This window comes from Panthera pardus, unplaced genomic scaffold, assembly GCF_024362965.1.
Source record: "Panthera pardus isolate Hobbes unplaced genomic scaffold, ASM2436296v1 HiC_scaffold_13, whole genome shotgun sequence".
NCBI lineage: Eukaryota > Metazoa > Chordata > Mammalia > Carnivora > Felidae > Panthera > Panthera pardus.
The window spans coordinates 134,268,839-134,295,557 of NW_026526688.1; the positions used below are offsets into that span (position 1 = coordinate 134,268,839).

The following is a 26,719-nucleotide window of genomic DNA, read 5'->3' on the forward strand; positions in this document are numbered from 1 at the left end:
TTAGCTCTACTAGTTCACCAAATTTCTATAAAAATACAGCAAAGCAATGTTAATATCTGCCCAGAAAATAAATGCCAATTGTAGTTATGAAGTGACTTCTCTATTATCAACTCTCTCAGTTATCAAAATAAATAGTATTTATTTATTGATCAAATGTATGAATGAATGAACGATAAATTAGAATCAGAAAGTCTGTAATCTTAAGGAAATATTTTGCAAATATGTGTAATTTTTATTGATAATAGAGATAAGAAAGAAAATATAGAAAATTCTAATAATTTACAGAAAAACTGAAGGAAAATTAAGAGATCTCACATTGTCACAGTCATATAATATCTGTTACATTTTAATTTTTCAAATGTGTGTTTTTCTATTTATTTATAATAAAAATGTTTAACCTTTTATTTTGAAATAATTTCAAAATAGTGGAAATGTTGCAAGAATAGTAAATATAGCTATAATAATATAATAACGCTTATATGTGTTACTGAGGCTCAAAAGAGTTCACATATGTAGAGTGTTAGGAACTTTAGAAGCAAATGAGTGGGAGATAAGGTTCTTAGAACTAATAAATGTTGGTTGTTATTATTAAGCTTTAGTTTTGTCACCTGAACACTGGGGATAATAAGTACCTATCTTACAATATTATTGCATACATAAAATTTAGATGCCCAAAGTTTTTCCAGCCTAAGTTAATGACATCTTTTGCTACATAAATAATAAAACTTCTTACTGGAAGAAACCCAATCCCAAATTCTAGGATTACTTCAATAACACTACAATAAAATCAAAATGGACTTTGCATAGTGGGTTTTCTTTCTGTTTGTTTGTTTGTTTTTGTGACCCAGAGTCAATAATTACATCAAGTCTTTCCATTTGGGGTTTCCCTAGATTTCATTTCAATAGCTATCAATGTGAGCATGATTCTAGTTGATCTTTGCTGAAGCAAATCTGGCAAAATATTTGATTTTCCAAAAACATTTACTGGTAGGAAAAGGTACAGTAAAAATATTGTTTATACAAAGTACAATAAAATTTTGGTAAAAAGACAACAGCTTATTTGTTAATCTCCCATTTTTCACACTGGGGTTTTTGTGCTTCAGGGTGGGGGCTAGCCAGGGAGGGGTGTGGGTACAATAGTCAGGAATACTCAGAGCTCCATGATAAACAAGGCGGGTCATCCTGGAACTGAAATTTCATGTGAAGACTGATGTGTTGATGGGGAAATGAAATTTTACGTTAAAATAAACATGGATATATATGGGATTAAAATATAGATTTTACATGAATTTTAAAGATGATGTATATGACTTCAAAAATATTTAATAGCTATTCAACTCATGTTTGTAGAAATTTGAGACCTATAAATTCACTCTGCTCTACCACTGTGAGTACTTCAATCGTCAGTTTACTTGTTTAACAAATACTTATTTAGTGTTAAATATATGCAAGACACCATACCATACTCTTAGTGCAAAGGTGAAAAACACTCTTATTACAGCATTATTTACAATCACCAAGACATAGAAATAACCTAAGTGTCTGTTTACAGATGAATGAATAAATAAAATGTGGATATATATACATAATGGAATATTATTCAACAATAAAAAAGTTCTGCCATTTGTGACAACATGGATAGACCTTGAGGACATTATACTAAGTGAAATAAGTCAGACAGAGAAAGATAAATAATATATGATCACACTTATATATGAAATCTAAAGAGAAGAAACATGGATATAGAAACATATTGGGGTTTGCCAGAGATGGGGTGAGGATGGGGGTGGGTAAAGGTGGTTAAAAGATATAGATTTCCAGTTCTAAGAGACATAAATTTTGGGGACGCAACACACAGCATGGTGACTTTGGTCAACAATACTGTATTGTGTATTTGAATGTTCTTAAGAGAAAAGATCTTAAAAGCTCTCATCACAAGAAAAAAAAGTTGTAACTATATGAGGTGATGGGTGTTAACTAAGATTGTGGTAATCATTTTGCAATATATATATTTATCAAATAATTGTATTGTTCATTTTAAACTAATATCATGTTATATGTCGATTATATCTCAATAAAACTGGGAGAAAATGGTGACGAAGATTCATGTGCTCCTGCCCTCATGCTTGAAATCAAGCAGTGGGACAGGTTTGCTGTTGTTAAGCTAACATAATTTTCATAACAACGTATGAGATTCTATTATTTTATTAAGGCTGTGCTACTCAAAATATTTTCTTGATAAGTGCTAAAAATAAGCAGGATTCTCAGACATAAAATAATGTGGGCAGGGATAGCCCAATTTAAATATATTAAGACTGTGAGAATGGTCAGGTATAGGTTTAGAGAAGCAAGAATCAGTGCAAGGAGATCACTTAAGAGTCAGTCTCTATAGTACAATGTGACACATGGTAATGGAAATGGAGTTTGAGTTAAGTGGATCAGTTTGAAAATCTACATTGGAGGTAAATACGAAGACTTATTCATGAACTGGATATGGGGAAGAGATGAGAAGAGAAAAATTCAGATGACTTGTACATTTGAACAAATGGGTGTTTAAGGGAAAGATTGGAGGGGGACAATTTAAGGTTAAGAGAGAAAACAAAAGCTTGTTCAGTTTTGGGCGTACTAATTTTCAGATATTTCTGAGACATCCAATTAGAGGTGTTCAGTAGACAGTTATATGTGTGAATCAGGAGCCTTCATAAAGACATCGTAGCTGGAGATAATATTTTGGCATCCTGTGTAACAGAGCCACTTAAAAAATATGGTGCTTAGTTTATTTAAAATTTTGCCCTTTAGCATATATAATGTCCTTTTATTAACATATTTAAAGCTTTGGAAATAAACATTTAAAGTAGCAAATATAATTTCATACATAAAGCATATAGGGAATACAGAGCTAAATCCTTCAGGATTTTGGCCATTAAGGAGCACAACTCTGAGGATAGAAAATGATGCAATAAAAGGCGATATGTAATAAGTCTCCTATAATGATGCTACAAACAAACTGCTGTAGAGCTAGAACTCCGTTTCATAAATATCAGCCCAAATATCAGAGTAGGAGAAGTGAATAAAGAAAAGATAAATGTATAAAGAAGTCCAGGGGCATAAACAATAGCCAATATAAATTCTACATGGATGTGTTGGTAGGTGTTGGGGGCCATTCATAGTGAGCAGTGCTACTTCAGTTGTCAGGCTAGTGGAGAGCAGTCATGATTGTAACCAGAAATACTGTGCTGGGGTAGGCTTGGAAGAAGAGAGAGTGGGCCCATAGGTTGGGCAATGTTTATTTCTATCATATGTCCTATGTGCAGGAACCGTTTATGATTCCTGTGAGTCCCCTAACGGGTCTGATCAATTTTTCAGGTGGCAATCGATAGTCCCAACTTCTGAGCCAAAGGAACATCTTACTGTCTCTAGTTTGTTAATTTTAAACATAGCACATTCTTATCACAGGCCAATTTGAGAGTCAACTGTTCCAGAGTTTGAGTTGCTTGCACAAAAAAAGATGATGCATTCAATTAGCTTCCACTCCTTGGCTAAGTCTGACATCATCCAAGTTTTGAAACTTAACCTAGGTTACTATGCAGATTTTTAAGGCAAATCTTGTTATAATAAAACTACCAGATATAAACCATACGTCAAATTTTATTGCCAGGAAATGACTAAAAATGGGAATGTAGCAGTAATTCTGGAAGAGCAGTCCCTTGCTTCTGCCTCTTGCATCTTGTAGGGAGTGACATACAAAAGCCTCTTCAACCAGGACCCCAGTGGTCATGAGCGACAGGGACCTTATCATTTATGTCTAAGTTGGGAAAATTTTGATAGTGAAAGGACATATTCAAATACATTGATGGATGTAAAAATAGTGCCCTTAAAATTTGTTTTAAATTAACTAATTCTTAAGAAATAAACTAAAAATACAAATAAGATTTAAAAATTGATTTATATTGATTACCTACATATCAAAAATATAACATGAGAAGAATAATTATTCTGGATATACACTGATGTATTTTAATCAACCAAAACTTCCTAGCCCTGTCTATAGTACAGTTTTGTTGATATTTTCTGAAGAAGACATTTTTCTTAATGTGACTGTATTATTTTTAACCTTTTGTTAAATTTCTGGAAATCTTCAAAATTGTATGTTGTGGTTACTAAATTTGAAATCTTGGCACCTTCAATATAGATCACAATATTTTTATCTGTAAAATACTCCCAGAAGGTCTTAGGTACCTGGTAAGAACAAATTCTACTAAGTTGAAAATATTATCAATTCTATTTTATTTTTGCATTGTAATATAGGAGTGTTTCAGCCCAAGTTTTTTCATGAAAGTTCTGTTTCCCCCTTTCGTTTAGAGTTCCTTTGCTAATAAATAATTGTGTAAGATGGAACTTGTCAAATAGGTTGCCCCTACTGAGGGTCTTTTTAATGGTTTGTCACATTTAGATGCTGAAAAATTATAGGCACTTATAATCAGAATATCCCCAAATTAGGAACACCTTCAAATCCTATGTATCATATGAATGCTTCCTAAAATTATGAACTCTATCAAAAGATTATTATTATTATTTTTTACAAACTAAGATATTCTAAATCATATTTGTGGATTTTCAAAATTAAATGTTGTCCTCTCTTTGAGAACTCATTTTCTGGATTTGATTTCTTAGTTCCCTTCTTGTTTCAGTTCCTTCTAGTGCATTTCAGTGTGCTTTTATTTGCAATTTTTGTTTAGAGCTATTCTGCTATCCCCTAAGAATTTCAAAAGCTGAAATATTGGGATGCCCCATTTACTAAATACCACGATTAAAGATTTCCACATGATTTGAGGGCAAAAAAAAAAAAAAAAAGCATCCAAAATTTAAGACTTATTTACATAGTTGTTCATCAACCAGAATGATGAAGGCTTCCAGGAAAATGCTGATTGACTTGCTGAAACAACTTGATTTTTTTTATTCAACATCAGTTTTGTCTCCAAAATTCTGTAATAAAGTGATTCTCACCAAGTATGTATAAAAATATTTACAAATTTTGGTGCCTATATATTCTGTTTTTTATTAATATGTAATTGACATATAAGTGTAAGGTATATGTAAGTTATATTTTGATTTGTAGAATATTGCAAATTATTTGGACCCAATATTCATTACATTTGTATCACAACCAATTCAAATCCATTTCTACTCCATAGATTTTTTTAATTTGGTCAGAACATTGTTTTTAGTATGACAATATTCTCCAAAATAATTTGTATTTGTGTTATTGAAAAAAATAACTGATAGGTCTTCAATGTCATTTTTAACTAAAATTATAAGTTTTCATCCTATTGTCAGGGGTTTCATTTTGAATTTCCAAGCTTCGAGTCATTGGATAGAAAATCAAACTATTATTAAATATACTTATTTTATATTTGAAGCATTTGGTAACATGATATAAAAGTTTAAATGCTTACAAAATTATTTTTTTGCCAATAGAACACATTAACAGCTTTGCATAACTTTTTGTACATACCACCCCCACCCCCCCGCCCCGCAAATCAAACCAAACCAAGCACCTTGGAACTGAAAATGAAAGGATTAATTTAGAAAAGGAACCATTTGACCTAAGTGAAAAGTCATGTTTCAAGAGTAATCTGTAAAAGCATCTTTTGCAGGTGCATGTGTTAAATCACTGTGTTTGGGCACAGTCTTCTTGAAATAGTTACTGACTTTGAAATAGATACTGATGTTCCTTTAGGAGGATTATTTTCTGGTTTTCATTTGGTTGTACCTGAGAAAACACAAGAAGTCTAATTCAGTATATAGTATTTTAATTAAATATGTGGTCTCATTTTTTTTATTTTTGTCAAAAGTGTTTATTGAAAAGTTAAGGTTTACTAAATACTAAATATGTAAATATAGCTTTATGCTACACAAATGGCAAAGTCAGCATACCAAGGATATTCTGACGACTCTCTATGTGCTCTCCCTATGCTTTATAGCAGGTTGACCAGCCTCTGGACCATCACATATTTCATATCAAGCCAAACTCTAAATTTCCAAGTTTCCAGCTTACCCTATCAAATGGCAGGCTGGCAGCTTTGTGGATTTTGTAGGTTCAAACATGGGTTTGAACATACATGGGTGGTTCATTCACTCAATGGTCATGAAGGGCATCAGGGTGGGCATGAGAAAACTTATCAGAAAGATAAAATGAGAAAAAGAGAGGCAGTGCCTGCCTGTGCCTTATAACCCCATCTCTCTGAGATGAAGCAGTTCTTCTCTGGGGGCCTTCAGTTTCTTCTCCAATGCCATCATCCCATCTCGATTTCCAAGAAATGGAAATCAGGCAGCCATCTAGGACAGCCATCTTCTTTAGGTTCATCTAATTTTTGGTGGTGGTGAGTTTGTTTAGTTGGTCCCATATTCTTCATCAAGGTAGTCGGTCTTTGTGAAATGTCCCTTGTCACTAGTTCACCGAAGGGCTGCTAAGCACTGTTTCAGTTTATAGTGTTTAGACTAGTGGCTACTTTTGATGCTGTCTTTGAGGCAGGGGCTTCTGAGCCCCTTGCTGGTCCCTACTTGCTGCAATGCATTCTCAGTGGAAGCCTCAGCTGACCCTACTGGGAGTTCTGAAGATGGAGTGAGCCTTACCAGCTGTCCTGAATTGGGATGAGGTGGCCAGGCTTTTATAATCCCAGGTTCATCAGTTATTGAGTGAAGGCTGCCCATGAAGAAAGCATAGACTTTGGTGAAGCAGATCTTTTTGGCTGAAATTCTACCCAAAGGGGGTTAAGAGCTGAGGGACCATCTGTGAGCAGCACTTCCAGCAGCTAGGATAATAAAAGGGGAATCTTAGCAATGCAGCACAGCACCTATCCTTCCCTTTGATGCACTAATGAAGTTCTATCCTTGGCTTCCCCCCACCCCCACCTGATGTGCTGAGAACCAATTTGCAGAAAATCAAAAGTCAAAAGTGTCTAGGGCCCCAAAGAGTTGTAATTTATCCCTGAAAGCTGCATATGCCTAATTCTGGATTTTCCATTATGTAATATCATTAACATTTTCATTACTTAAGTCACTGTTAGTTAAAATTCTATTGCTTGCAATCAAAAGCTTCCCTGACAAAATATAAGGAAACTGCTACAGCCAAGCAATTCAAATGACAAAATCAGGTAATCAAAAAAATCAACTGTTGACTCTTGATGGGATGATTAGGGAAGGCTTGTACTGAGGAGATAATATTTGGGCTGAAACCTGAATCACAAGATGGAATTGGGTAAGTGAGGATGTGAGAAGAGCATTCCTGACAGGAGGAGGAATGATTGTGAAAGCCTGAGGCAGGGTTTGGCAGCTTCCCCAACGTGGTTCTCCAGGGTGGAATCAGTGTCTCAATAGCATCTCTACGGACTGGAATTTGGGGTACCAAAGTGGGATATTTGGGGGCACTGGAAAGAAAGTTTTTAGTAGCTTTCAACTAAAGTCCAGGCCTTTGGAAAGGTCAGATGAGAATGTGGGAAAGTGAGAAAAGAGTGATGAAGGGGACAATTTCTCCCAGGATGGAATTTGGGCTGCTGGGCTATAGCTTAAGATGTTTAAGATGCGGCCATGATAAGGTTTTTAAAGCTGTGTTGTTGTTGTTGCTGTCGTTGTTGTTTTTAAGACATAATATTCTCATAAGGCCTAGAGATGTTTTTTTACCCATAAACATTTATATGATCAAGAACATTTTAAATGTGAAAGGGAAAGGGAATAAGAAAGATTATTGAATCAATGGTTATTATTTAGGAAAAAGAATTTATGTGCAAGAGGTTTCCAGAAGAAAAAAAAACCTTGATAAATACATAGAGAATAATGGTTGCCTACAGAGAGGTGTGTGTGCACATGTATATGTCTTTGTGTGTATGGTTATATAAATACATTCAAGGAAGTAAACTTAACTTTATAGCATCATAAAACTGGATTAAATGACAGGAGTATAACAAAAGGCTACGTCTTTCTTTTATAAACAAACCTGGTTTAAGTGGAGGTGAGTTAGTACCTTGTGTCAAGAAATTCTGGTAAGTTTTTAGCAAAATTGTTGGAAAGTTGCTGGAAGTTGCTGGAAAATCTTCACAAAGATTTATCCCTTATCTGCATGAAGATAAAAGAAAGAAAATACTGAAAGAGAAAAAGTAAGGTGCTGTAGACCAAGACTCTTTAAAAAAAAAAAAAAGATGACTAAACAGTAATGGAAAACTTTCAGACATTAAGTTGTGATTATACAGCACCAGTGATGCCAATTTTGCAGATGTATTTGCTAAACAGCTGCCAGTAATCACTGAGGAATTATAGAAGATGGGAAAGACTTGAGTGTCATCTGGGCTTCATGGCAGGAGACAGAAACATTTAAAGTAGGCAAAGATTTAATACGGTAAATTGGGTGCTTGCAAAATCATTGGAAGGCCTGGAGAAGTGAGCTCTAGTCTGGGTTTCTTGGAATGACTCCCAGACACCGGAGAGCTGAATCACAAGGGGAGCTCTTACCTCTGAGAGTGTCCTAGAACCACTGAGCTTCCAGAATACATGGTTGTAACTGAGATTTAGGAATCAGAGAGCTGAAACTGTGTACTTAATACTGCTGTTGTCGCTACCCCATGATGCTGGTGACGGGCCTGCAACCTGGAGGCCACTGTTGCCTTTGCTTCAACCCCTTCTCTCACCCAGAAATCTGGGGAATGAGTCACTGCTACAGAAGAAAATTTCATATCTCCATGAGGCCTTGCTTGCCAACCCAGAAATGTTAGAGGATGACCACCCTCCCTTTCGCCTCACAAATCTCTCCTAGCTGTATCTGTGTGGCAGGACCTTACTGGAGTCCCGACCACTAACTGCAGAGTATCTGGGAATTGTACATTTAACTTCCAAGTCCCTTCTGTACAAGAAGACATGATGCAAGGTGGCGAATGGAAATTCAGTGAGCCCAAAGCACAGTATTCAATATAACTGTAAACAGGCAAGCACTCCAATTTCTTTAATGGAAAGAAAGAGATTATGAGACATCTGCTGAGCTTGACATTAGTCTTAGTATTGGTTACAAAAGACACCCTGTGAACTATTAAGAAAGGATGTAGCAATCCCTGGGAATAAAGGGTCGGTTCAAAGCAAATCATACTGAATAACCTATTAAAATGGAAAGTAATAGAACTACATGGCTATAATGTATCTCGATTTTAAGAAGGCTTTTGTCCTTAACTTTTATATCACCAGACAAACTTACGAAATGTGGCCAAGATAGTGGTATAGGTGAATGGATGTGTAATTAGTAGAAAGATTAAAAACTGATGATTAGTAGATACATGTCAGGTTGTAGCACATGCCATAGGAATTAATATTTTATCCTGCCCTGACTTACACAATGACTCCAACAAGAACGATTTTAAAAATAGTAATAGTCATTATTTATTTAGTGCTTACTCTAGGTGAGGCACTATAGCTGCATTATTATCTCATTTACTCATTACAATTATCTTGTCAGGTTGTTATCTCCATTTCAAATGTGAGGAAACTAATGCTGGAAAGTGTAAGTGGCTTGCCCATAGCTCCACATCTAGTAAGCAACAGTGCTGAGATTCATCCCTAAAATAACTTTAAGGAAGAGGTACCACAGGGAGGGGGGAAAACCACAACATTTCTGGCAGAAACTGGCCAGAACCTGCCAAGAGCCCCAGAGGATGGCATTTTCTCAACCATTCCCCGTGAAGTTGGAGGCTGGCCCACTGTCCTGCAGGATCTGGTCAGTATCTCAGGGACTCAAACTCACACTGACCAGCCTTCACTAAAGGCTTATATAAAAAACCAGAGGCTGATGTACTAAACTATGAGAAATGCAATAGTAAAACTGCATTGGCCAGTCAAGCTGACCAAATATAGGCAATATTCTGTATCCAAAGATCCAAAGGAGAGCATGATGAGCAGAATGTTGACCGCAAGAAGATAGAATCAGTATAAAGTGATGCTGATCTGAATGCTAACTGTCCATAGTCTCTGAGAATCAATACAGTTGTAAACGTCCGCCTGGCTGATTGGATGCCTGGAACTACCTGGAAAGACACTTTCCTGTTTGACCAGACAATGCCAGAATTTGCCTCCTGATTTTTCTTTCTAGGAATGCATGACTGATTGCTGTTCTTTTTAAAGATAATTTAATGACTTCAGCTAAGTTGTTTTGGACTAAAATGTATTCTTTCTCTTTAAGGTGATTGTTTTGACCAGTTTCCTGCTGATACAATTTCTTAACTTCGTAAAACAAGTTTTCTTCCTCTGAATTCACTTTTGTTATTGTGTACTGCTTAGAAGATGTAGGCCCATTTGACTCTTTCCTTTACCTGTGCTGCTCTCGGTAGGCTAATGAGAACAAACACAACAACAGAAGTATCAGTGCTAACATGAAGAGGTGAAAAGCAGCACAGGTTTTTAAAAAGGCAACATTTTTAATTAACATGCTCACTGTGAGTCAATAGTGTGTGACACAGTTATCAAAGAAGCCAAGGGAGACTTAGTTACATTAACTGTGTCAACAGAATGAATGAGCTAGTAAATGAATGAAGGAATTGATAGCCCTACCGTAATCTTCGCTGACACTCTATGCCTGGATTAGCAATGTTTATTTAGTTCAGGATCCACATTTTCAGATATCAACACACTGGAGTATATTCAGAGGAAACTGGCCAGATGGTGATAGGACCTGAAATGACATTCTGACAAATGGTGGTAGGACACTGGTGATAGTTAACTTGAGAAAGAAAAAACTTAGGGGAAAAATAAGAAAAACTTATAGCTATAGGTCAAAGATCATGCCCAGTCCTTTAATGGATTTCAAATATTATGGACCTACCATAATAGAAAAGAGAATACTGTATTTTATTTTGAGAGTTACCCCAGCATTCAGAGCTGAGAGTGGTCAATATGAACCACAGAGATAAAACTATGCTTATTAGAATGGTGACATTTCCAATTCTCAAAGCTGCCTTGATATTAAAGGGGTCCATGTTTCTGGAGATGCTCAAGCAGAGATTGCTCAAACTTAAAAAAAAATCTTTTTAATGTTTATTTTTGAGAGAGTGAGAGAGACAGAGTGTGAGCAGGGGAGGGGCAGAGAGAGAGGGGGGAGACACAGAATCCGAAGCAGGACCCAGGCTCTGAGCTGTCAGCACAGAGCCTGATGCGGGGCACGAACCCATGCACTGTGAGATCATGACCTGAGCTGAAGTCGGATGCTTAATCAACTTAATCACCCAGGTGCCCTGAGACTGGTCAAACTTTTGATGGAGATATTTTGGAGAAGAATACTATTAAATGGAATAATTAAATGGAGTCAGGGACCAGATGACTTCTAAGATCTTGTCGAACCTTATCCCACTAATCTATCATTATCTTACAATACAGTAACCCCTTTCTTTATCTTTTTTTGGGAGGGTCAGAGAGAGAGGGGGGGACAGAGGATCTGAAGCGGCCTCTGTGCTGACGGCAGAGAGCCCAATGCAGGACTTGAACCCACAAACTGTGAAATCATGACCTGAGCGAAAGTCAGATGCTTAACCAGCTGAGACACCCAGGCACCCCACCCCCTTTATCTTTTAGTTTAGTGGCATGAATACTGAATGGTTAATACCACTTCCAATTCAACAGATCAATGGTAGGGGACACTGATTGCTGCATTCCTTTCTGGCAACTAAGACAAAATCCAGCACAATCTGAAGCTGCAGGGATGGGGGTAAAACAAAAATGAACAAACAAGCAAAAAACCATTTTGTGAGTGAGTCATTAGGTAAATGCCAAGAAGATATTCACTTCCTTATTTGATCTCCAGACCCATATATTCTTTACTATGAGAGAAAAAGCACTAAAAATTGATTGCCTTCAAAGCATAGTAGATTTTCATTCTCAAATAATTTGAAAGCTTCAATGCTAGTAGCATCCATTTCTGTCTTCATATTGAAATGCAGTTATTTATGCTCTAAAAACCCTCCTACTGGATTCCTTATTTTCAGCTTTGTTATTGTTAATGGGTACACTTGAGCACCAACCAACCTGTGCATTCATGGCAATGAATGTCATGCCTTAAAAACTGGAAAGAATAATGTTCTCTTAAAATAACCAAATAACAGTGGAGTTTTATAGCTAGAGAAAACCTAAATATCACATGTTATTAGATGAGAAATTCAAGCCAAGAGAGATGAAATGACTTGCCACATTCACATGGCTGGTGGGAGAGTGGAGCACTTTTGTTTTGTCTCCCAATCAAGGAGGCAATTTTATGCTGGGTTTCTTTCTGGGGCGAGTGGGCAAGATACTGTCCTTTTTTACTTTTCTTAGTAAGTAGAATGGTTTGATACTAGTCACTTCTAGATCTTTACTTTTTTTATTAAAAAAATTTTTTATGTTTATTTATATTTTTGAGGGAGAGAGAGACAGAGCGTGAGCGGGGAAGGGACAGAAAGAGAGGGAGACACAAAATCAAAGCAGGCTCTGGGCTGTCGGCACAGAGCCCGACGGTGGGCTCAAACTCCTGAACCTCAAGATCATGACCTGATCCGAAGTCGGACACTCAACGAACTGAGCCACCCAAGCACCCCACTCCTAGGTCTTTATTTACAGCCTGGTTGGCATGTGACCTGAAGAGAAGATATCTGAGTGGGATTCCAGGATAGTATTTTCTTTATCCATATCCTTTACCCATATCCGTAGACAGGAATTTTATGGGCTTCTTTGTTCCTAATTCTGGATTGCTCTTGGGTTTCTGCAGTGCTGCGTATGATGCCGTTCTTGACAGAAATGTGGCCATTAAGAAGCTCAGCAGACCCTTTCAGAACCAAACGCATGCCAAGAGAGCTTACCGGGAGCTAGTCCTCATGAAGTGTGTGAACCATAAAAACGTGAGTTGTTATTTTTAAACCTCTGGCAGTGGGAGACTGTGAGATGGGAGAAAGAAAATCTGTGTGCCAACTTGAGCAGGAAAGGCTTTCTTTACTTTGTAATGTCTGCCTGTTAAGATTGTTTATCCAGTCCATATGCTACATTTTATTTCATTGTCCTCATGATAACTTTCTGCTTAAAAACCATCTAAAAACCATATGGTGTGAGAGGATGAATTTGATAGATATTTTCCTGCTATGAAATTAACCATATTTGGGTATCTTGCTCCAAATTAACCAGAGAGCTCCATACTTTTCCGAAAACAATAAAAAACAAATACAAAACCCTAAAATATCCTATAGAACAATATACTATATTTCTTTATTATTAACAGGTGAAGATTTTTATCTCCTTTTTTTTTGACTATAGTCTGTCAGTGGCCTTCAAATGTTTACTGTACCCACTGTGCTTCAGCATCTTGTTTTTTTGTAGAGTTGGGCAAATGCACAGGAACGTATCTGCAAAGCACTTCAGAACAGGATTATCAAGAGCATTTTTCATGGGAACTCAGTAGGGTGTATACCATTATATCACATTCTTCGCTTCAGAGTATATAAGCTTCTACATTTGCAGATAAAGGCCTCTAGAATTCTTTCTATGCTCCCATTACTTTTAGTAAGGATACAGGGGAGATAATTCATTATTTTAATAATGACTATTATTAATAAATAATTCATAAGTACAGTGCATATAATTTATTACATATAAATGTATAATGAAAATAATTGCAAATTATTATAATAAAACTATAAAAATAGCTATAAGTCTGCATAGTTTTTCTTAAGTATGAAAATCACACAGAATATATGAAATTATCAGTGCAGTTTTATAAGCAAGTGGATTTGTCATAAGGCCAACCATCTATCACTGGCACTAAGAAGAAGCAAATGTATAAGAGTTTAGTCGCAAGATGTTTGAAATACAAATATGTGGATTGTTTCTCTGATGACAGTGTTTTTCTTTTCTTCTATTACTCTACTCCAATGACTTGTAGTTCAGTCATTTGACATGTTTGTTAAATAAAATGTGCCCCATGTATAAACCTAGATGCTAAGATTACATCAGTAGAGATAACAGAAACGAATCCCTGACCATGTGGAGCTCATGTTGTACTGATGAGAGAAAAAGATGGTCTAAAAAATAGATAGGTAAATGTATAGAATGTCAGATGGTGATAAGCACTAGTAAGTAAAACAAAGCAAAAGGAAAATTATTCTGGTCAGTGCTGGTGGGTGGGCTTACTTTTTAAAATAGATTGAGCAGGAAAGATCTCACTAAAAAGGCAAATTTATGAAGTACGTACCCATCTCTAATTTTGCCATGCAAGAAACACAAGACTTCTAGAAGGTAACTATAAATGATGGAAAGGATGATTCATAAGAAAAGTCATTCTACTAAACCAATTTGTTCTTTCAGTATGTTAAATGAAGGCAGGAACAAGACTAACAACATGGCCAATGCAATCTATTTTTATCATAGCAGAGAGGATGAGAAATACCATGGGCAATGGAAAATGGATAGATATAATCAGTGAAGCAGCAGTATGGGAGATTTTGATAGTGTTTTCATATACTTATATTTCTCTCATCTTCCTTTCAGCTCCTATAATGCAATAAACACATTGTGGAGAAATTTCCACTTACTTGGTGCATTTGAGGGAATCATCCTCCCTGTTCTTGACTGAAATGTAGAAGTTCATGTTTATGATACCTAAAAAGAAGTTCCCAATTGAAAGGATTATCTGTAAATGGTTTTCTACCTGCTATCCCCCTTTTATGTGTGTATTTCCATGTGCATGTGTATATGTCTATGGAAATAAATATCTGGAACTTGTTCACTTATGAAAGGAAGTTCACTTATGACCAAATGTAAATTCCACATTAGTACTTTTTTTTAAATGTTTATTTTATAGAGAGTGAGAGAGGGCATGAGCAGGGAAGGGGCAGAAAGAGGAAGACAGAGAATCCCAAGCAGGCTTTGCACTGACAGTGCGGAGCCTAACATGGGGCTCAAACTCATGAACCATGAGATCATGACCTGCGCCGAAACCAAGAGTTGGACACTTAACCGACTGAGCCACCCAGGCGCCCCTCCACACGAGTACTTGTAATATTAAGTAAAAGCAGTCAGAATGCAGAACTCTGTAAATGCTGTGGAAAGTAAAGTAAAACAGTGAAGAATCCCAACTAAATCTTTAATAATAGAGAAGAGAATCCATTTAGAGAATGAATACCTAATTCTAGGAAATGATGGCTAATGTGATTGTGGAGCCATAACAAACATTAATTCGTATCTGCATTTTAATATGTCGGAATAAAGGAACTGAATCAGATTCCTGCGTGAAACTGTTGAACTAAAATGAAAATACCTGTGATAATATGTTTCTAAAGGGACAATTTTTAATTGGTTATTGTTAAGAATTAGAATTTACAAGGGAGCAAAGAAAAAACAGAGAGAAATCAAAGAAAATGAAGGTGATGAAGCAAGGGCATAGTAAAAGGGAAAATAAGAATTTTTCAAAAAAGTTTTTATATATTTATTTTGGGAGAAAGAAGGAGAGAGAGCGAGCACCAGTTGGGGAGGAGCTGAGAGAGGAGAGACAGAGAATCCCAATAGGCTCTGCACTGTCAGCACAGAGTCCAACACAGAGCTCCATTTCATGCACTGCAAGGTCATGACCTGAGCTGAAACCAACAGTCAGATGTTTAACCGACTGAGTGACCCAGGTGCCCCAGTGAAAATAAGAATTCATAGTGGGGAATTAACCTTTTAAAATAATCTTGATTTACTCAAAATTGTAATGCTATTTTCTAAATTAATTTTCAAATACCTAGATTATTTACCAGGTGATATGGGTTAGCATTTTTCCATATTTAAGGGTTGTTTGTGTGTGTTGTGTGTGTGTGTGCCCTGTGCACAATCTCTGATGTTTTTGTTTGACCAAATATCAAGATGAATTACTTTGCAATATTGATAAAATACTAGAAAAACAAACCCACTGTATATGTTTGATGTACATACAATGACAGATATATCACACATTGCTTCAGCACACACTATCAGTATACAGAATAAGACACTTTAATCACAAGTTTCAAAGATATTTTGAAATAATTTTATTTCTATATGCATATTCCATAACCTAAAGAACCTAAGGTTCCTTTAGAAGAGATGATCATAGTTTTCTTAATATGTAATAACCATTGCCATATATACATTTGTGTGTGTGTGTATGAAAATATGCATTGTACTATGAATTTTTTCTCAATAATTCCTCAACAAATGAAAACTACATGTGACCCAAAGCATTCTGTGGACTTGATCACATTTCTCAGATGTTTATAATCAGTTTGTTTTGTTTTCATTATTTCATATGTTTCTATACCACTTACAGAATTTACCAAAATTTATTAATTTTTAGTTTAAAGATGTTTAAATCTTAATCTTGTACTTATCCAGTTTTGTGAAATGGTTGCATCTATCCTGTGAGAAGATCGTTATCCCTATTTTTTATTTTTATGTCCCACTGACGTTAGTAGAGAATATTTACTTATGCTAGAAGGTAAACTTCTTTGCTAACTAATATATAAAATAACCAAAGCAGGCAACAAAAAATTTAAGAGACAGAATTGCAGTAACTTTTAAAATACATTTTCCACTAAATTCATTATTGATATCATCCAGGATATTATACATTTCCCCAAACATATCAGTATAGCATTAGTTTAAATAGTATTTGTGTGTGAAATAGAAGCAAAAGAAACTAAAGTAGTAACACAAAAAAATCTTAAATTAGAGCACCGTCTTGTTCATTTGGAGGAAAACCATGACCTTGCTACATCTTGTTGGGTGTTTTGCTGCTGCCCATCTTTTTCTTACATGGCTTCCTTCCATTTTTGCTTAATTGCATTACAACTCTATATTCTACCAAGGAGAATCACACTCTAAAGCATTTACACAATTATATATTTTCTCTGATTCTTCCTTCTGCCTAAGAATTTGAGCGTTTTTAATTGTATTTAACCCAAAGGCAGATATCATATATATGACCTTTCTGAGTACATTTTTCTATGTTCTGTGAAACAGTTCTAGAAGTTTTTTCCCAACTTTTCTATTGCTACCAGAGCACTAGTGTGTGACTTTGAGTTGGATTAAATACTTGTTTCAGTATGCTTTTTGAATAATTCAATCTCTCCCTTTTTCTTTCTCTCTTTCCTCTGTCCCTTCTACTATTTCTTTTCCAGATTATTAGTTTATTAAATGTCTTCACACCCCAGAAAACACTGGAGGAGTTCCAGGATGTGTAAGTAACAAAACTCATGAAGGAAGGAAGAGCATAGCACTTATATAACTCAAGGGAAATTGATATACATCAGTGGATGAAATCTCTTGTAGAGATTAAAGGGAAATAAGAGCTGACAGCAAATGAAAGGGATCCAGTGATAGAACAGAAGGTTCTGTTTCTGGTGTTCCTTCCTGGAAAGATACTTCTGCTTCTTTTTGGCCTTCTGGCACTTGTGCTTTGTTGTTCTATGTTCTTGGTTCAATCAGAGAAGATTTATTATTTATTATGTATTTTTTATTATTAATTGATTCTGTGAGCTTTCTGGAATGAGTCTATTCACTTTGAGAAATATCAAGAAAAGGGATATGATAAAAATAATTTTTAAATCTTTATTTCTATTTTTTGTGGTGCCTTTGATTTTGTGCAAAAATAACCTATCTAGAAGTATAGTGACAATAGCAGAGGAGAGGAAGTAAATCTTAACACATTGTCTTGTTTGGCACAGATACATTGCATTTAATAGGAGATGCTATTTTTTTTTTTTTTTGAGGGAGTGAGAGTGTTTGTACACATGCATGCATGAACAGGGGAGGGACAGAGGAGGAGGGAGAGGGAGAATCCTACGCCAGCTCCCTGCCCAGTGCAGAGCCCAATGCAGGGCTCTATCTCACAAACCGTGAGATCATGACCTGAGCTGAAATCAAGATCTGGATACTTAACCAACTAAGCCACCCAGATGACCCCTGACTTTTTTTTTCTTTAATTTCTAATCATAATACTCAAGAAACAGTTCAGTGAATTCAGGGAAACGTGAGGACAAGATGAAGGTAGAAAATATATGGGTAGGAACCACACACTAATAAATGCTGCTTCTGCTGGTGACCTCGTGGTAGAGTTACCATGGCTAACATATATGTAATACTTGGAAAGTTTTCATGTTCTCAATTCAATCAAAGGTAGAGCTGAGAAGTTTGGAAGACTTACAGATTTGGGAGAGGATTCTGACCTATTTGAAGGACTTCATGGATCTTGTGATTTGGGACTAACCTTGTGGATTTACTTCCCAGTTACTTAGTAATGGAACTGATGGATGCCAACTTGTGTCAGGTGATTCAAATGGAATTAGACCATGAGCGAATGTCTTACCTGCTATACCAAATGTTGTGTGGCATCAAGCACCTCCACTCTGCTGGAATTATTCACAGGGTAAGAATACATACTCCAGAATTATAATTAAAGTGCCTTTGGAGAAGAGAGAGAGCAACTGTAGATTGTTTTCTTTATGTAGCGGGGGGTAGGTTGAATATAATGTACTTCCTCATTTCTTTGACTATAGAATTAGCACAAAGTCCACTAACGTACAGAAGAAAATTGTAGCTATACTTCAGTTGATTTCGTTTAGCATTTTGTTTCGGCTCATTGAGAGTTGGCTTCTGAGAAGCCTCATGTTTTCTAGGCCCTTGATTGGCAGAGGTCATATGTGCAGCTGAAATAAGACCATTCATTTCCACAGTTTGTTGCTGGCAGTACAAAGACAGCTGCCTTGATTCACTCTTCTGTCAGGCCAAGAAATGAAAAATAAGCTGAAAAGTTTATGTTGCCATAAGGAAAAATCTAACAGATGACAATAAATGATATGTTATTTATTCTAAGAGCTCTTCCCAAGATGAGCCTAAACTGTAAAATTGATAGTACACTTCTCTTCTGGGTTTAATAAGTTTTTGAAGATACTTAAAAATATATATAAAAAGCTAATCATTTGCTTTATATTGCGCTCTGTAGGCAAGGGGGGCCCTATCAATACTATTGCAAGACTGCCATATTGATTGAGTAGATAGAGATCATATGTTCCGTTTGCTTCTGGCTTTTAATTTCTTCTCTTTTTCCTATTGTCAGGATTTAAAACCAAGTAACATTGTAGTCAAGTCTGATTGTACATTGAAAATCCTCGACTTTGGACTCGCCAGGACGGCAGGCACAAGTTTCATGATGACTCCTTATGTGGTTACCCGTTATTATAGAGCCCCTGAGGTTATTCTGGGAATGGGCTACAAGGAGAACGGTAAGGAGGCTTCTGCATAGCAGTCACAGAAACCATGAAGAAAATGTGCATATGTTTTAGATGGCCAAGGGCAGTGTTCTTTTTCATGCATATGAATGTATATTTTTAATAGGGTTGCCAGCTTTCATATTAAGAGGTATTTAAAAACACTACTATGAAGAATCATTCATTAAAAATGTGAAGGATGTTTCTGAAAAGTAAGCTTTGCTGCAAGAACACTAAAATGTTATGGCTAAAAAGAATTGTGGATGGCATCTGAAAACAGATATGGATTAGCACACATGCTGTAGATATTGAGAAAAAATGCTGTTTGGGTTGCAGCTCAACTCAGAGTTTTGAGTATGAAAACAGGAAGAAATCTGTCTGTTACAGTTAGCCATTTGGCTTTATGGCTTATCTTAGATTGATGGCTCTACTCCTAGGAGAAGACAAAAAGATATCACAGAGGCTTGGAGCAAGAATCTTTACAAATGCTCATTGGATAATCAATTTAGAATAATCCAAATTGTTCAAGTTAGGTAAGAGTCTCTTCAATGCTTTAAACTGCTCTGTAAGTAATATTTAGGATAGCAATTACCTAGTAATTCCAAATTCTGAATCATAGAGAAAATATTAAATTTTATGTTACTTCTAGTATTCATGAACACTTCAAAAGAAAAAGTAGAAACCTCAAAATGTATTGCAATTTGATTTTATTAAAGGATTTATAAAATACCTATTAGAATGCATTGCAGTACATTATTTTGAAAAGAATATCTCTAGTAAGTAATGTAGCATATTAAAAATATATATCCAATATATTTAGGAATTAAAATTCTTTTAAATTAAGATTTTATATATATATATACATATATATATATACATATATATATGTGTATATATATATGTATATATATATCCTAAATGTACATTTCATGCTTATTTTATGTTTTATTCTATTTAATTCCTAGCAGTCTATTTTTATAAGTTTTACAAAAATAATTATCTATATATTTTTATGTGCAGGTGCTACAGGGTACCTTTATGAAAATTCCCTGGTCACCAGTTTAAACAAATTTCTTTGTGTACTTTCACATTAGAAGAGAGCCAATACTTTTGTGCACTTGTGCAGAAGAAAGGGAAAAGTCAGCTCTTAGGAAGGTCAGGTTCACTTTGGTGAGCAATGGCAGAATTGTTACTTTTTGACTTGGAAGAGGCAAATCTAGTCCTCTTCCCAAGGAATAATCTAACCACATCTAACTTCTTCGGAAAAGAAGACATTTGTAGACCTTTTTCACAGGTTACTTGTAAAACGTCAAAGGGGAATTAATTAAAAAATTCAAGAAATCAAGGATCTACAGAGGTCTGGCGTTAGGGGCTGCATTTGCCTATTGATGGTGTTCCAGATCTTTGCAGAACAAATGGCATGTAATTTCATCCATTTTCCTTCTCTCACTAGAAAAGGTTGCAAGTCACGTCCTTAGCTTTTTCATTTCTCTAGATTTGTGAAGATGTAGCTAACACCCTTGTGCTGCCCTCTTGCATATGAGAGGAAGGTTATCATGCAGAAACACCCGCTTGTTCCTACATCAGGCATGCCTGGCTATCCTGTGCACCTAACCCTGCCTTCCTTCCCCAAGGAGCATTTCAGCCTAATGTCTTTGCCCCAAAGTTCCTTTGATCCTTACTAAAAAGCAAGTTGGAAGAGGGTAAAGATTGGTAAGAGAAGGTGAAGCATGTTTTGTTAACAACTGGGACAACTGAGAAATAAAGAAAACAAACAAATAAATAAAACAATTTTTAAACACCTTTAATACTTTTTTTCACTTTACTTCCAGATGACTCCTTTATATATGTGCTAATTGATCGTATCTTTATTTTTGAAATACTTCAAATAGAAACTAAAACTGATGTTTATTACAAGGATAACCTCTGAAGGAAAAACTAAGTCCTGAATACCAGGGATTCCAATACTTCTGCCTGTAAACCACGGTTCCTGCCATTTCGTAGTTTCTTGGATGTGCTTGCATGTACCTTATTCTGAACCAACCAACCAATCAAACAAACAAACAAACAAACAAAACAAAGGGAACAAAAAAGCGGTTTTTGGTTGCCCTATTCCATGTAACTGAGTGTAATAGAAAATGGAAACAGCCACTCCTGTAGGTTGCTTAAGATTATTTTCTCTATATCCTGCAAATAATAAAAAACCTCTTGGTGGCTTTTAGCCGCCACCCACCATGGAGACACGTTTGGTTTATCTGCTGTTTTTCCATATCACCCTTTTATGGCACTACAGAGGCAATCTAAGGTACCCATAAAGTAATTTTTAAAAATTAATTTGAGTTCTCATGCTAAACATTGTTAATGTAATATTACAGTGCTGGTTTTAATTTTGGGGCAACTTTTGGGGGGAGACAAAAATTGTACCTTCTAATGAAACTGTTCTTTTTCCTCCTCCTTCAGAGATCAATGATCTTAGTTAACTTTACTTTCCTCCCTTTTCTTCACTTCCCTCTCTCCTGTTCTAGTGGATATATGGTCTGTGGGATGCATTATGGGAGAAATGGTTCGCCACAAAATCCTCTTTCCAGGAAGGGACTGTATCCTTGTACCTTTTGCTGCAGCTTTACCTGTTTTGTTCTCTCTCCCTTTAAACACATAATGATTTTACCAGGAGAGTAAAGATAGAAGCAAAAAGTTGGGTAAGTGGTGTATTTGTGATTTAAAAAAAAGTGATGATTTATATAATCTGACCAGTACTGAAGATTACCTACTGCAATGATTTGTTTTAATTAAATTTCAATGGGCTTTTTTTCCTTTAAATTATTTTCTTGTTTGTAACTCAAAATAGCAATGCTATTTTTTCATGAATAATAGAGGTCACCAAATCCCAAATTATTAAAATATCTTTGTAACTAGCAAAAGAAGTCACTCTTTGCAAGTATTTTCCATCTTTTTCCTAAAATCATTGTATGCTTCTTCAACATTTAGGCATAATAATTTCTCTCCTTGTTGATATCCTAAGCTTCTGTCTATAGTTTCATTGAATTGAATTACTCTTGACACTATATCCAGTCTTAAATAGGTCAATATAGCATATCCCCCTTCAACCATGAACTTCCACGTTTAAAAACCATAATTGTTATTCAAATTGCCAGAGATCAGCTGGGTTTAATATAAGCTTCTCTTACTTGACTTGGAGACAGTCAAGTCAAGTTGACTGAGACACAGATAATCGCTTTTCCAATGAAATTTAGAATTTTAAAAAGCAGTGTTTATTCAAGTTCTACCCTTGAGTTCTGGGCTAGATTACAATAGAAATTTCTTGGAGAAATATGTATGATTTAGAATTATTAAATGAGCTGATATATGTCTAAAATGATCCAAAGTTTACTCTCTAACAAAGTCACATATTAGTGTTTGTAATATATACGTAATAAAGTTTACATATTAATAGAGAATATATTTTTATGCATATAGAAATACCCTGCTAACACACAATAGTGCAAATCTAAATACAACAACAATTTCCAGTTTTAACAGTGATAATGCAATATTGAGTTCAGTATATTATTATATATGAAATTGTTTTAGAAATTGGCAATAAACATGTGGTCTATAACTATTAAATATTATATTTGGTTAACAAGAAAGCTGTATTAAGGAACTCTTTTATTATGTAAGATTATGACTGTTATTTAGTTGACTCAGTGAGAAGTTTATACCACTATGAGCACTCATTATGTAGATATTTATTTATTCTGCTGGATATTAGTAAGATATTCTCTAAATTCCAATAATAAGGCAAGAGTAATGACATCTTCTAGGACTATACTGTCCAATAGGCAGCCACATGTGGCTATTCAGTATTTAAATTATGATGAGTCTGATTTGAGATATATTTTATACACAAAATGCATACTAGATTTTGAGGATATAAAAAGAAAGCATGTAAAACATCTCAATAATTTTTATATTGATTAAAATGATAATTCATTTTACTTTCATTTTATTTTAAATTATTTATATTTTGAGGATAAATTATATATCCAATGTAGTTGATGAGAACAATATTATAATTCGCATTCATATTTAAATGTACTGGTTTCATATAAAAGTAGGATTGTGTGTATGTGTGTGTGTTTTCGTCTTTGGAGTATATTTCAGACAAAAAAAGGGGAACTTCACAACACTCAAAGTGAAGTTGCACAGCTACATCTTTATAATGCCCTAGTTAGTGGAAGATAAGTCACAAAATATCTCATTTCCACATGACATTGTTGTTATAGGTCACTTGATTTCCATGTGGCTTGGTGCTCTGAGATCTAATATAGCTCTTCAGGCATTTATCAGGATTGCTCTTTCTCCTCTTTTACCAGTATTAAATTTAAAAGCCAATACAATTAGAAAAAGTCAAGACATTTTCTAACCCAAGATATCCTTCAGAAAAAGAAGCAAACAAAGATAATAGCACCATATTGATAATTCTGTATTCTTCCAATAATTATTTTCTTGGAGATCTTTTTTTCCCTTTATTATAGTTTGTTTCAGGAAAATATTTGGAACTGACAGTAAATTGTGCTAAAATCAATACATAAAATATATATCCTTGATAAAAGTGATCCTAGAAATTGAATAAATTCCAACATAAAAATTTACATTATAAGGATTTGCATTCTGTATTCCTTTATCTCAGTGATGATCATATAAAATAATGGTCTTTGATAGCCTACTGCCCTATGTGATAATGAGCCTGCATACAGACCTAAAAGTCAATGGAAAAGTTACATGAAGACATTTATAATGGAAAACATCTTGCTAAGTTAAATTTTACTTAAATATGAGTAAATAATTTACAGATAAAACGTGTTAGAAGAACTGCCATCTTTCTAGAAATGTTTCCATTTGTATTTAAATCCTTAGTTCATTTTACCTATAATTAAAATTATAATTTAATGTCTGAAGTCATGAAGACATTTAAAAATTAAACTAAACTGTAGTATCTCTATTAAACAGTGGATTACATGTACTCTGTATTTTTGAGTGGAATTGTTTCATTAATCTTTACATGAAGTTATTATAATTTTATGATTAGATTTTCCCAGCAACAATTGAGAGATCAGAGCATTGAATTAACTTCACTAACCATGGTGATTAGATACACATTTGGGGGTTGATGGAGTAATTATGGAGAGAAGAATCTTACCAATATTTTAGCATATTGAAAGATTCCAGCACTTACTGGAAGTAATATCAAAGCTTAGTATAGGCTAATTGACTACTTCTAAGATTTTTCAGAGACTTAAAAACAAAGCAATCATAAGTTCTTTGACTTTCCCTTATAATTATTCAGAGTAATTTTTATTAAATTTCTCTGAGGCTGAAAAATTATATGGTAATATTCTATAATCATAATCATTATTCCCCTCTCTCCATAGAACTTTTTAACGTTCCTTTTCTTTATCTGAACCTATGACAAAAATAGTAAAACACCTTGACAAACTAGGAAATCTTATGAAATTATCATTGATGACTGAAGTTTTAGCTATATGCCTAAATTAAAACTGTATTTGCATTTTGAGAACACTGTGTACATTTCTTGGCTATTGATATGATCCAGGTTATATCACAGGGTAGTTTCTTAATTATTTAAGTATTGGCAAAACAAATACATTATATACATACATACATATTTCCTTTTCTGTTAATTTGCTATTTTTTAATATCCAAAGGACCATTTATAAAATATTTGTTTTTAATGTATTAATAGTTTATACAAACATATACTATTATATACTCAATTTTTATTACAGTGTTATGATTAAAACCTATTTCATAGCATATTTATTGACATAATGTATAGTATTACTAAAAATTCTTAGGCCCATGATAAATTTTGAGTTAGCAGTAAATATATGAGGTCCATTATTTTCTTTAAGAGTCCAACAATCACAAAAGAGGTTGTCAATGACTTTACATTTCATTCAGATTTTGTCTCTTTTAACAATAGTAGATAGTAAGGTTGATTTTTCTCATAATTTTTTTAAGGGATATTTAGTCACTGATTCCCTCACCCACCCCAAACCCCAACCAGGGCATGCGGTATTTTTGATTACTGAAGTCTCATAATACTGGTAGAATTTTCATATACTACAAATTCTTTCCTTAAGCCTACTTCTCTTAGATATATTCTTTTTACCTTTTTTCTTCCATTCTTCTTCAAATGGCCACACCTTCTTTGAGCAAGGCCTGTGAAGTCCTTCATCTAGAGTTGTTGGCCAGAGTTTCCTGGACCTACATGATATTAAAGACAGGCACACTGTATTCATTTGAAATTGCTAGACCTCAAGTATATTATCTCCAAATGATGCCAGATCTGATTGCTAAAATAGACCCCTTTGCTTTTCCCTCTGAAGACATGAGAAATTCCAATTAGAATGAAAAGGATGTACATATAGACTTGCCAAGGAGCCAAGTTATTAAGGAACAGATAAATGATTTGCCAAAAGTGTATTTGAATAAATAAAGAAAACATCCTCAAATTTAATGAATGTCATATCTTTTCTGAATGTGAACATGAAAATTAGGAATAATCAAAGTAAAGTGAATAAAAATTAGAGGTTGTGGATGATACTCATCTAATGCAGATAGAGATTCTTAATCCTTCTTACCTCTTTGAAATAACCATGCTTACTTTCTAATAAACTTTTGCAACTAATACATTACTATAATCTTTTACCTAATATTGAGATGGTACAGTATTATCTCAAACAAGATATGGCTTATGATTTAAGTAAAGTTGCAATGTAAGACTTCAGCCATTTTTTCATACCCATAAGCGAATGGCAGATAATCATGAACATGAGAAAAAATAAGACGTTTCACCTTTATTTCTCTGTACGTACTTGTTTGAAAGAATCTATTCTCACCATTAGTTTTACTACTATTTGATTATTATTATACAACTATTTCATTGTTATTACTTTGAGAAAAATCTGAGTAAGACAGGAATCACTAGAGTCAGAGCTGGTGCTTGAGGTGGTCTGTAAAGATGGAAGGAGGACATAGTTACAGGGGGAAAATCTCTCACCCAGGAAGTTGAGACTAGGCCAGAGTCCACTAGAGGGCAGGATAAGTCATGAAGGTCATAAAAGGAGTTCAGAGAGATATATTGCAAGGGGGCAGCAAGTGAGGACAGACTTCCAGGGTGGAACAGAAGGCAAGAAATTGAGGAGCTGGGCCTCTACTCCTTGATGTCTTGGAGAGGGGCTGCTGAGAGCCAGCATTCATAAAGCTCCACTAGGAGCTGGGACTAGGACTGCTCGGTCCCCCAGAAGCTCCCTGTCTCCCGGAAATGCATACAGACAGGTTTAAAAGCATGTTATTTTCCCCCTACCCCCCTACAGAGTTCTGTACATAGAGTTCTGTGAAATATTGAAGGGGAAGAACTA

The 26,719-nt window shown here is 35.0% G+C and overlaps 1 protein-coding gene across 6 annotated transcripts in view; it reads left to right on the plus strand.

The window, feature by feature from the left end:
* Positions 1–26,719, plus strand: part of MAPK10 (mitogen-activated protein kinase 10) — a 310,548-nt gene that overhangs the window by 209,658 nt on the left and 74,171 nt on the right. For 4 of the 6 annotated variants that reach the window (XM_019465215.2, XM_019465205.2, XM_019465224.2 and 1 more), the window contains 5 exons: positions 12,770–12,899; positions 17,184–17,242; positions 18,292–18,430; positions 19,121–19,286; positions 21,797–21,868. In XM_019465215.2, the coding sequence (XP_019320760.1) occupies positions 12,770–12,899; positions 17,184–17,242; positions 18,292–18,430; positions 19,121–19,286; positions 21,797–21,868 (566 nt within the window). The remainder of the gene's footprint in view (positions 1–12,769; positions 12,900–17,183; positions 17,243–18,291; positions 18,431–19,120; positions 19,287–21,796; positions 21,869–26,719) is intronic. The other 2 variants (XM_019465201.2, XM_053901414.1) reach the window with 1 other exon arrangement.